Source organism: Stegostoma tigrinum, chromosome 8, assembly GCF_030684315.1.
Source record: "Stegostoma tigrinum isolate sSteTig4 chromosome 8, sSteTig4.hap1, whole genome shotgun sequence".
Lineage (NCBI taxonomy): Eukaryota > Metazoa > Chordata > Chondrichthyes > Orectolobiformes > Stegostomatidae > Stegostoma > Stegostoma tigrinum.
In genome coordinates, this window is record NC_081361.1 from 60,362,027 (window position 1) to 60,373,479 (window position 11,453).

Genomic DNA, 11,453 nt, shown 5'->3' on the forward strand with positions numbered 1-11,453 from the left:
TCTCAAAGAGTAGATAAAATGCTTTCGGATAGATGGCTTCAGGAAGAATAGTCACCATCGACTCCAAACTGACAATGTGTTGGCGGTGAATCCTCTAAAAACCACAGCCTCAACCTTTGACACCCAACTTAAAAAACATCTAGAGCTGGCAGAGGGTATTGATGTGACACTGAGACAGGGAACGAGGAACCACTTCGGCCAGATTTCAAGATTCAAACACAAGCCCGAAAGAAGCCCCCAGCAACCTCAAATGTAACAATGGGAATAATTCCTGAAAACTTTCCATTTTCGCACCTTCTCATGAGTCAGTGCTCAATAGCGTTCCACACACATGACACCTGCAATGGTGCAGCACAGCGTGACAACAGACAGCACAGCGTGATCACGAACAGTAGTTTATCACAGATAGTACAGCCTGATCACAGGCAGCACAGTGTGATCACAGACAGTAGTGTATCACAGTCAGCACAGTGAGATCACAGATAGCACAGTGTGATCACAGACAATAGTGTATCACAGATAGTACAGTCTGATCACAGGCAGCACAGTCTGATCACAGACAGCACAGTCTGATCACAGATAATAGTCTGATCACAGACAGCACAGCGTGACAACAGACAACACAGTGTGATCACAGACAGTAGTGTATCACAGATAGTACAGGCTGATCACAGACAGCACAGTCTGATCACAGACAGCACAGTCTGATCACAGACAGCAGTGTTTCATAGACAGTACAGTCTGATTAGACAGCACAGTCTGATCATAGACAGCACAGTGTGATCACAGACAGTACACAGTGATCACAGACAGCACAATGTGATCACAGACAGCACAGTCTGATCACAGACAATACAATGTGATACAAACAGCACAGTGTGATCACAGACAGCAGTGTAATCACAAACAATACTGTGTGTTTACAGACAGCACAGTCTGATCGCTGACAGCACAGTGTGATCACAGACCAGGCACAGCTCTGACTTGAAATCCTTCAGGAACTGTTACACTTGTTTGCAGACACATATAGCATTTCCCAGAAGCCTTTAGCACAGCACCGTGCCCCCTTTATCAGAGTGCCCCCTTTATCTGAGTGCCCCCTTTATCTGGGTGCCCCTTGATCCGAGTGGCCCCTTTATCCAAGTGCTGCCTTTATCTGGGTGCCCCATTTATCTGGGTGCCCCATTTATCTGAGTGCCCCCTTTAGCTGGGTGCCTCTTTATCTGGGAGCCCCTTTAGCTGGGTGCCCCTTTATCTGAGTGCCCCTTTATCTGGGTGTCCCCTTTATCTGGGCGCCCCTTTGACTGAGTGCCCCCTTTGTCTGAGTGCCCCCTTTATCTGGGTGCCCCTTTATCTGGGGGCCCCCTTTATCTGAGTGCCCCTTTAGCTGGGTGCCCCTTTATCTGGGTGCCCCTTTATCTGGGTGCCCCCTTTATCAGAGTGCCCCCTTTATCTGAGTGCCCCCTTTATCTGGGTGTCCCCTTTGTCTGAGTGCCCCCTTCACCTGGGTGCCCCTTTAGCTGGGAGCCCCTTTATCAGAGTGCCCCCTTTATCTGAGTGCCCCCTTCACCTGGGTGCCTCTTTAGCTGGGAGCCCCTTTATCAGAGTGCCCCCTTTATCGGAGTGGCCCCTTTATCTGAGTGGCCCCCTTTATCTGGGTGCCCCTTTAGCTGGGTGCTCCTTTATCAGAGTGTCCCCTTTATCTGAGTGCCCCCTTTATCTGGGTGCCCCTTTATCTGTGTGCCCCTTGATCTGGGTGCCCCCTTTATCTGAGTGCCCCTTTATCTGAGTGCCCCTTTATCTGAGTGCCTCCTTTATCAGAGTGCCCCCTTTATCTGGGTGCCCCCTTTATCAGAGTGCCCCCTTTATCTGAGTGCCCCTTTATCAGAGTGCCCCCTTTATCTGAGTGGCCCCTTTATCTGCGTGCCCTTTTATCTGAGTGGCCCCTTTTATCTGGGTGCCCATTTATCTGGGTGCCCCTTGATCTGGGTGCCCCCTTTATCTGAGTGGCCCCTTTATCTGGGTGCCCCCTTTATCTGGGTGCCCCCTTTATCTGCATGCCCTTTTAGCTGGGTGCCCCTTTAGCTGGGTGCCCCTGTTATCTGGGTGCTCCTTCTGCCCGCACATACCTGGGAGAAATTGAGCCCATTGAGAGGGTGGCATTGTTCTTCGACCCGCTCCACCGCCCCGGTCCTTTTCTTCATCCTCTCGGCTTCCTGGGCGAGGTAGAGATCGAGGACGGGGACCCCCCGGGACCTGATATCGGCCTCGGTCAGCGAGTTGACCATCAGCATCACCCAGACGGGCCTCTTCCTCTCCCAATTCCCGGCGATGGCATTGAACAGGTAATCCGCGTACAGCCCCTTGCCCCTCTGGTCGGGTGTCATCCACAGGGGCATCATCAGCTTCACATAGTCCAGGTGCCGCTTGAGCCTGCGGTACAGGTCCCTGGGCAGCACATCCTGCAGGTTCTCCCCGTGTGGCAGCATTTGACAACTGGTCAGGGCTGAGATGGTGTACGGGTCGGTCAGGTCGAGCTCGAAGTACACGCTGTTGCTGTGCTGGAAGGCTCGCTTGCAGTTATCCGCCACAAAGTCCCACACTCTGGTGTAAGGGACGTGAATGGTCCCAAATAAATACGCCGGGGGCTCTCTCCGGATCGACCATAGGAACGAGTTCATTTCTCTTTGCTGCCGTGTTCCGGGGAGAGAAAAAAAACACAAAACACAACAAGCATTTAATAACAACTCACGTGTGAGCCAAGCGACGAAAACAAAGTTCAAAAAGAACAGCCGGGAACTGTTCTGAAGGAAAATCGAAGTGTTAGCAGTAAGCTGCTGAGGTGCACACTGGAAGACTGAGAGAATACAGAATTTATACTGTCCCAAAAACAGCACTGACACAGCAAGGTGCGACACAGAACAGAGATAGCAGTGGGCTCACTTCGTCCCTTTCTTTCCTTCACCCAGGGTTCACGTGGGCGTGTGGGGATGATGTGTTTCAGAATTCCCCCCCCCCCAAAAAAATCTTCAGTCTCAGAGTGTCAATGCAAGAGAGAGAGGGTACAGCGGAGGGAGAGGGCACAGGGAGAGGGCACGGGGGAGAGAGAGGGCACAGAGGAGGGAGAGGACGCAGGGGAGGGAGAAGGCATAGGGGAGGGAGAGGGCACAGAGGAGGGAGAGGACGCAGGGGAGGGAGAAGGCATAGGGGAGGGAGAGGGCACAGAGGAGGGAGAGGACGCAGGGGAGGGAGAGTGTACCGGGGAGGGAGAAGGCACGGGGGAAGGGAGAGGGCACGGGGGAAGGGAGAGGTCACAAGGGAGGGAGAGGGCACAGTGGGAGGGAGAGGGCACAGTGGGAGGGAGAGGGTACAGTGGGAGGGAGAGGGTACAGAGGTGGGAAAGGGTACAGGGGAGGGAGAGGGCACAGAGGAGGGAGAGGACGCAGGGGAGGGAGAGTGTACCGGGGAGGGAGAAGGCACGGGGTAAGGGAGAGGGCACGGGGGAAGGGAGAGGGCACAGTGGGAGGGAGAGGGCACAGAGAAGGGAGAAGGTACAGGGGACGCATAGGGTACAGGGAAGGGAAGAGGGTACGGGGTGGGAAAGGGTATAGGGAAGGGAAGAGGGTACAGCGGAGAGAGAGGGCACAGGGGGAGGCAAGAGTTTCCAGGAGGGTACAAGCTGCAACAAGTGACAGGAAAACATTCTCAAGCTGACTCACCGACTTGGGAAGCTCGCATTGCGCGGTGTCCCGGAGACTATTGCCTTTGGAGGTGACGCTCTGTACAGCCAAGCTCACAAGAACCCAGAGCAGCCCGGCGTGAGGCTGCATCGTGCCTTCCATCCACAGAGTTACTCTGTGTGTGTGAGAGAGAGAGAGTGAGTGAGTGTGTGTGTATCGGACTGTTGCGCCTGGCTTTGTGTGTGTGTGTGTGTGTGTGTTGGGAGCTTTCTGTCCAGTCCCGGGCAGTGAGAGAAACGCCAGCTCCTCACACTCTTACATCTGGGATAGTGCAGTCACCGGATCGAAAGCGAACTCCACAAGCCGCCATGCTGGCCACTTTCTCCCCCACCCCCCCTGCCCAGCCAACCCCAGAAAAGGTTGCGCTGATTGAGCTAAGGTGATCGTGATGGGAGAGGGAAGGTTTGCAAAAGCATCTCCTCCGGGCCCTCCCCGCGATGCGATCGCCCATCACACGCTGCGCTCCGCTGCTGCCTCTCATTTGCACAGGCGGAGCTAGGCGGGTACTGCTCAGCATTGTCACTTCAGGGGCTAAAACACTCTCTCGTGTGCTCTCTCAACTTCCCAAACTGCTGGGCAAACCCGAGAGAGAGAGAGAAAAAAAACTTTTCTTTCGCTCAGGAATGCCTTCATCTGCCCGAAGGTGGCGCCCCACACGCGAGCCATGAAGAGTTGGAGGAGGTGAAATGCTCCCCTCTCCTCACTCCCCCGTCCTTGGGCTTCACTTAAAGAGTTTAGGAAGAAGGCATGCCCAACAGTGTCAACCTCCCCTTCATCACGCAAATCAACAGCATCTCTGCAAAGTGGAAGATTTCATTCCCTAGCTGCTGAAGCAGCCTGACAGACAAGTCCATCAAGTGAGTCCTCAGGCAGGGTTGAGGAACTTGAAATTAAGCAATCCTTCATGCCAGCCCTCCCAGTCCCTCAGACCCATCCTACTTTCAAATCCTTTTATTTCCATGTCTTCAACCCCAGAGCTAACCTCCGGTTAAAGTGTAGACAGCTACACAGCTCAAGGGGGACTGGAATATACTCTTAAGGTTTGTATATGGCTTTGGTCAAACCACATTGGGAATATCATGCGATAACAAGGTGTGGAGGTGGACGAACATGGCAGGCCAAGCAGCATCAGAGGAGCAGGAAAGCTGACATTTCAGGTCTGGACCCTTCTTCAGAAAAACGGTCCTTAAAGGTTTTCTGAAGAAGGGTCCAGAGCCAGAACATGGTGTGGAGCTGGATGAACACAGCAGGCCAAGCAGCATCACAGGAGCACAAAAGCTGACCTTTATCCAGCTCCACACTTTGTTATCTTGGATTCTCCAGCCACTGCAGTTCCCATTATCTCCAAATCCAAAAGGTCAGCTTTCCTGGTCCTCTGATGCTGCTTGGCCTGCTGTGTTCCTCCAGCTCCACACTGTGTTACCTCACATTCTCCAGCATCTGCAGTTCCTACTATCTCTGGAAATACTGTGAGTAGTTTTGGACCCCATATCTAAGGAAGGATGTGCTGTTGTTGTTGGGAGTACAGAGAAAGGGTATAAGAATGATCAAGGGAATGAAAGGTTTGTCATATGAAGAGCGGTTGAGAACTCTAGATCTGTAATCAATGGAGTTTAGAAGGAAGACGGGGATATCTTACTGGAACTTACTGAATACAGACAGGCGTGGGTGGAATGGGCATGGAGAAAATGTCACCTTTGGTGGGAGAGACCAGGACCTGATAGAACAGCCTTCGAATGAATGAGCAACCTTTTAGAATTGAGATGAGGACGAATTTCTTCAGCCAAAGGGTGGCAAATCTGTGGAACTCATTACCACAGAGGGCGGTGAAGCCTTCACTGAGTGCATTTAAGACACAGATAGATAGGTTCTTGATTTGTAAAGGGTTCAAGAGTTATGGGGAGAGGGCAGGAGTATGGGGTTGAAAAATATATCAGCCATGATTGAATGACAGGGCAGGCTCAATGGGCTGATTAGCTGAATTCTGCTCCTATATTTTATGGCCTTATAATCTAAATATAAGTGGGTCAGTGTGCTCAGGTGACTGCGGCTGGTTGATGGTGCAGAGTGATACCAGCACATGGGTTCAGCTCCTGCACTGGTTGAGGTTATTATGAAGGACCGTCCTTTTTAACCTCTCCCCTCCATGGTGTACCCTCAGGTTAAACCACCTTCGTTGGGCATATCTCTCTCCCACTAGTAAGAAAGCAGCCATGATCTGGTAAGATTATGGAGATTTTACCACTCTTAAATGTCAGCATGGTCTTTGTTTCAACTCTTAACTCCAAGAGTACTTTCCAGAGCTTCAGCTTTCTACCTTCCATCTCTCACATTTAATCTTATCCATTGTGCTTGAGTCATTCATTCACTGGAAGCACTGTTTCTATTTACTTCATCCTGTGCCTCGACATTTTAAAGATCTCTCTTGAAATATGCCCCTAATTGTCCTCTGTTCTAACAATAGCATTTCCCCATCCGAAGCAATATGTCAGGTTTTATTTCAAATTAGTAAAAAGCAACTTGAATGTGTGTTTCACATCTGCCATGTAATATCAGCCGCCTTGGGAAATATGGGATATTAATGAAACGTTTTTGATTGCTATAAACGATCTTGCTTGTCACCAGAGAATTTGCAGTTGTCACGTGAATTATGCCTCTGGTATCTTTTATCTGTTCACCTTACATAAAATTAAACTGAAAGTACTACGCCTCATTTTATAATGCCGTAATGACCTTTGATCCAGTAGTGGCAGTACAGGAACAGACTTTATACCATCTTTATGAGTATCTTTGGAATGTGTAATTGATTTTAAGAGTGCTTAATTTTTTTGATTAGTGAGAAATGCTGGTCTATGTGACATGGTGAGTGTCTAGTTCTATAAGGAAAGATAGTGCAAGACAGAACTACAATTTCAGTCCTAATATTATCTATTTGACAGTAGTATTATATATCATTACTTGTAATATTAGATCTGCTGCAAACTAGTCCAGTTAGAAAAGAAAGCAAAAAGAACTGCGGGTACTGTAAATCAGAAACAAAAACAGAAATTGCTGGCTGAGTGATCCTCCCTCAGAATTGTGCTCATTGAGGAAGGGTCACATGACCCAACAGGTTAAATCTGATTTCTTTCCACAGGTGCTGCCAGACCCGCTGAGCTTTTCCAACAACTTTCCGTTTCTGTTAAAAAAATGCAAATGGCACACTGAGTACAGAATTAGCATTGAAGATATGGCTTTTCCAAAAGAACCGTGAACGACCGATTGTAATTTCTTTCCGCAGTTTTAAGAAGCTCACAGCTAATCAGCTGGAGATCAAAGTCAAATTTAAAATTTACTTTTAGGCAAGCAATTCAGACACATCTCCTGGTTAGGTCGGACTGGATGCCAGGCCTTATACCCTCGAGGTAAGGGCATTACCGGAGCACGGACAGTACCAGTGCATTGTTTCTCTCTGGCTAATCATTAGCACACTCACTTGCTGTCCTTGGACTATGGATCATTGATGCAACAATTGCTCTGGAAGCTTGGAACAATTTTGATGAACATTTAGCAAGTGCAAGCTTGCTCCCGCTCCCCACCTCCCTCCCCCCCCCCAACCCCCATCTCCTACACATGCATTTATTTAAGTCTCCTTTTCCTGTGGTTTTAATTTTTGAGATTTCTTCCCACACTTTTTGTAGTCTCACACTTTCCCTCAAGGTCTCCGCCTCTGTCATCCTACCTATGCTGCTCCCAATTTGGCAACGGACAAAGGGAAGTGAATTCATAACAATGGAAATGGGTGAGACAGGACTGAAATGGGAAAGAGAGAATTTGATTGGAAATTGGACAAAGGAATGAGCAAATTAAAAGTGAAGCAAGGTAAGGAAAGAGAGAAGAGAAATCACAAAATGTTTACAACACAGAAGGAGACTATGTGGCTTATCATGTCCTGCTCTCTCTCACAATTTATCAAGTCTTATTATCCATATACCCCACTACACAGAAACATTGAAAATAGTAGCACGAACAGGCCATTGACCCTAGACTCTGCTCCACCATTCAATATGTTCATGTCTGATCATCGAGCTCAATACCCTAATCCTACCCTCCCCTCCAAATCCTTGATCCCTTTAGCCACAAGAGCAATCTTCCTCCTCTTTGAAAACTCATAATGTTTCGGCCTCAGCCACTTTCTGTGGCAGTGAATTCCATCTGCTGACCACTCTCTGGGTGAAGAATCTGTTCTTATCTCAGTGCGAAAAGGTCAATCCCATATCCTTCAACTATGACCCCTGGTTGTGGACTCTGCCAACTTCAGGAACATCCTTTCTGAATTTACCCTATCTAGTCCTATTAGAATTGTATAGGCTTCTGACTATCTCCTCCCTCATTTTCCAAAGTTCAGTGAACAAAATCCCAACCAATTCAATCTCTCCTTATACCTTAGTCCTGCCATCTCAGAAATCAATTATAAACAAAAACAGAAGCTTTAACCTCCTTCCCAAAAAATGCAAACAGAACTGTCCAGGCAGACCTATCGCAGAACGTAGAACATAGAACACAGAACATAGAACAATATAGCACAGTACAGGCCCTTCAGCCCATGATGTTGTGCTGAACTTTTACCCCAAACCTGAGGTCCATCTAACCTCCGCCCCTATCTTATATTATCATCCATATGCCTATCAAATAGCCGCTTAAATGCCCTTAATGTGGTCGATTCCATTACCCTCTCGGGCAATGCATTCCACGTCCCACCTCTTCCTACTTTGGCTTGGTCTCTTCTTTCCTGGTCCGGTTCTTTTGACTTACATCAGCAATTCCTCTTGATGTTTTATATCAATTTAAGATTTTCCAGTTTGTGGGTTCCAGATGCCTCCTCTATACCAATGAATCCCTTTTATAAGCCCATTCCTCATCTGCTTCTTCCTGGAAAAAAAGGCCTGAACCATCCCCACCTACCACCACCCTCTTCCACCTGGCCAAGCTCGTCTGCACCCTGAACTATTTTTCTTTTAACTCCTCTCACTTTCTTAAGGCCAGAGGAGTGGTCATGGGTTCCTGCATAGGCCCCATATATACTTGTCTCTTCATGGGATCCGGGGAACTTGCCTTGTTCCAGTCCTATTCCAACCCTCACCCACAATTCTCTCTCCGATATAGCAATGATGTCACCGGTGCTACTTCCCCCTCATCCAGAATTGGAAAGGTTTATCAATTTCATTCCCAATTTCTACCCCACACTCACCTTCATCTGGTCCATCTCTGACTCCTCCCTTCATTTCCTTGACATCTCTGTTTCCATTTCTGGGAATAGGCTGGCCACCGACATCTACTACAAACCCATCAAATCCACAGTTACCTTGACTATACATCCTCACACTCTGCTTCCTGTAAAGACACTATTCCATTCTTCCAGTTCCTCTGCCTCTGTAGCCTCAGAGCCGATTTTGACAAAGGACCCTCAGAAATGTCCACCTTCATCCTCAATCAAGGATTTCCTAGCGTTGTAGTTGACAGGAAGCTCAACTGGGTCCAACCCATATCTCACACTCCAACCTTCATTCCCTTTTCTTCCCCCCCACGACAGCAATAGGGTCCCCCGTGTCCTCACCTACTGTCTCACCAGCATCCAGATTCAGAGGATCATTAGCCACCATTTCCGCCACCATCAGTGAGATGTCACCACCAGGTACATATTCCCTTCCCCTCCCTTGTCACCCTTCCACAAGGACCGTTCCCTCCTGGACACCCTGGTCCACTCCTCCTTCACTCCCAACACTGCCACAACCCCTGCCCCCTGCCACAGCCCCATGGCACCTTCATTGCTGGAGGGATTGAGTCTAAAAGTAAGAATGTTATAATTAGCTTTATAGGGTGCTGGAGAGACTATACCTGGAGTAGTGTGTGTAGTTTTCATCTCCTTACTTGGGGAAGGATGTACAGGCACTGGAGGGTGCAGAGGAGATTCACTAGATTGATTCCGGAGCTGAGACGGTTGGCTTATAAGACCATAAGACCATACGGCATGAGGAGAGATTATGAGGAGAGATTGAGTTGACTGAGATTGTATACATAGAAATTTAGAAGAATGAGGAGGGGATCTTATAGAAACATATAAAATTATGAAGGGAATATATAAAATAGAAGCAGGGAAGTTGTTTCTACTGTTGGGTGAAACTAGAACAGGAGGGCATAGCCTCAAAATAAGGGGGACCAGATTCAGGACTGAATTAAGGAAGACCTTCTTTACCCAAAGGTTTGTGAATCTGTGGAATTCCTTGCCAGTGAAGCAGTTGAGGCTTCCTCGTTGAATCTTTTTAAAGCTAAGATAGAAATTTTTTTGAATAGTAAAGGAATTGAGGGTTGTTGTGGCGGATTGGCTCACTGGGCTGGTTTGTCGTTGCGCAGATGTTTCATTACCCAGCTGGGTAGCATCATCAGTGCAGCCTCCAATGAAATGCTGGTGTGTTTTCCTGCCTGTTATTTAAACATTGGTGTCTGTTGAGCTGGATTACCTCACTTCCGGTTTTCCTTCGCAATGGAGTGGAAAAAGGTTCAAGCTCTACGTGTTTGTTGATGGCTTTCTTTGTGGAGTACCAGGCTTCTAGGAGATCCTGTGCTTATCTCTGCTTTGCTTGCCCCAGGATCCTGGTGTTGTCCCAGTCGATTTGATGGTTCGCCTTGTCCATGTATAGAGACGAGTGAGTATTTGTCATGTCTTTCTGTTGCCAGTTGATGTTCATGTACTCTTGTTGTTAATTTCCTCCCTCTTTGTCTGATGTAGAGTTTCTCACAGTCTCTGTAAGGGATCTTGTATATGACATTGGTCCTGTCCTTAGTGGGTGGTGGGTCTTTGGTTCGGGTGAGCAGTTGGCATAGGGTGGATGTGGGTTTGTGTGCTACTCTGATACCCAGTGGTCATAGGAGTCCTGTGATCAGTTCAGATGTGTTCCTGATGTAAGGTAGCATGATGAGTGTGTCAGAGCGTGCAGTAGCTTCCTGGTGTTAAAAACCAAAAGAACTGTGGATGCTGTAAATCAGCAACAAAAACAAAGTTGCTGGAAAAGGTCAGCAGGTCTTGCAGTATCTGTGAAGGAGAAAACAGAGTTAACGTTTCAGGTCCGGTGACCCTTCCTCAGAACACATTCTTGATTCGTGATCTCACAAGGAATCAACAGCTATGGGGAGAGTGCAGGGAAGTGGAGTTGAAATGCCCATCAGCCATGATTACATGGGGGAGTGGACACGATGGGCTGAACTGCCTTACTTCCACTCCTATGTCTTATGGTCTTGTGGTCTTAGAGTTGATGGTGACTGGGAAAACGTCAGTTTACTGCACATCCTGGTGTTGTTCGTGTAATAGGCAGTTTCTGACCCAGTGTTTCTGATATCTATTGTCCTTGAATACCTGGAAGAGGTACTCCTCTTCTTCTCAGTGTAGCTCTGTGCTGCTGTGGTGCGTTGTTGCCCATTTAAATGATGTTCTCACACAACTTCATTTGTGTGTGTCAGGGTGGTTGCTGTCGAAATTCAGTACTTGATCGGTGTTTAGTCTGATTCTGGTGAGGGTGTTGTTTATTAGTGGAAAACACCTGAACTGATCACAAGACTCCTATGACCACTGGGTATCAGAGTAGCACACAAACCCACATCAACCCTATGCTAACTGCTCACCCAAACTAAAGACCAACTACCCAGTATGGACAGGGCCGATGTCATCTACAAGAT

The 11,453-nt window shown here is 48.2% G+C and overlaps 1 protein-coding gene across 2 annotated transcripts in view; it reads right to left on the bottom strand.

Moving 5' to 3' along the window:
* The window catches only part of LOC125456043 (metalloprotease TIKI2-like), a 383,081-nt gene extending 378,855 nt beyond the window's left edge, over positions 1-4,226 (bottom strand). For both annotated transcript variants that reach the window (XM_048538687.2, XM_048538688.2), the window contains exons 1-2: positions 3,720-4,226; positions 2,130-2,690 (exon numbers count right to left, since the gene is read on the bottom strand). In XM_048538687.2, the coding sequence (XP_048394644.2) occupies positions 2,130-2,690; positions 3,720-3,842 (684 nt within the window). In that variant the 5' untranslated portion in view covers positions 3,843-4,226. The remainder of the gene's footprint in view (positions 1-2,129; positions 2,691-3,719) is intronic.
* Between the last annotated feature and the right edge of the window lie 7,227 nt (positions 4,227-11,453).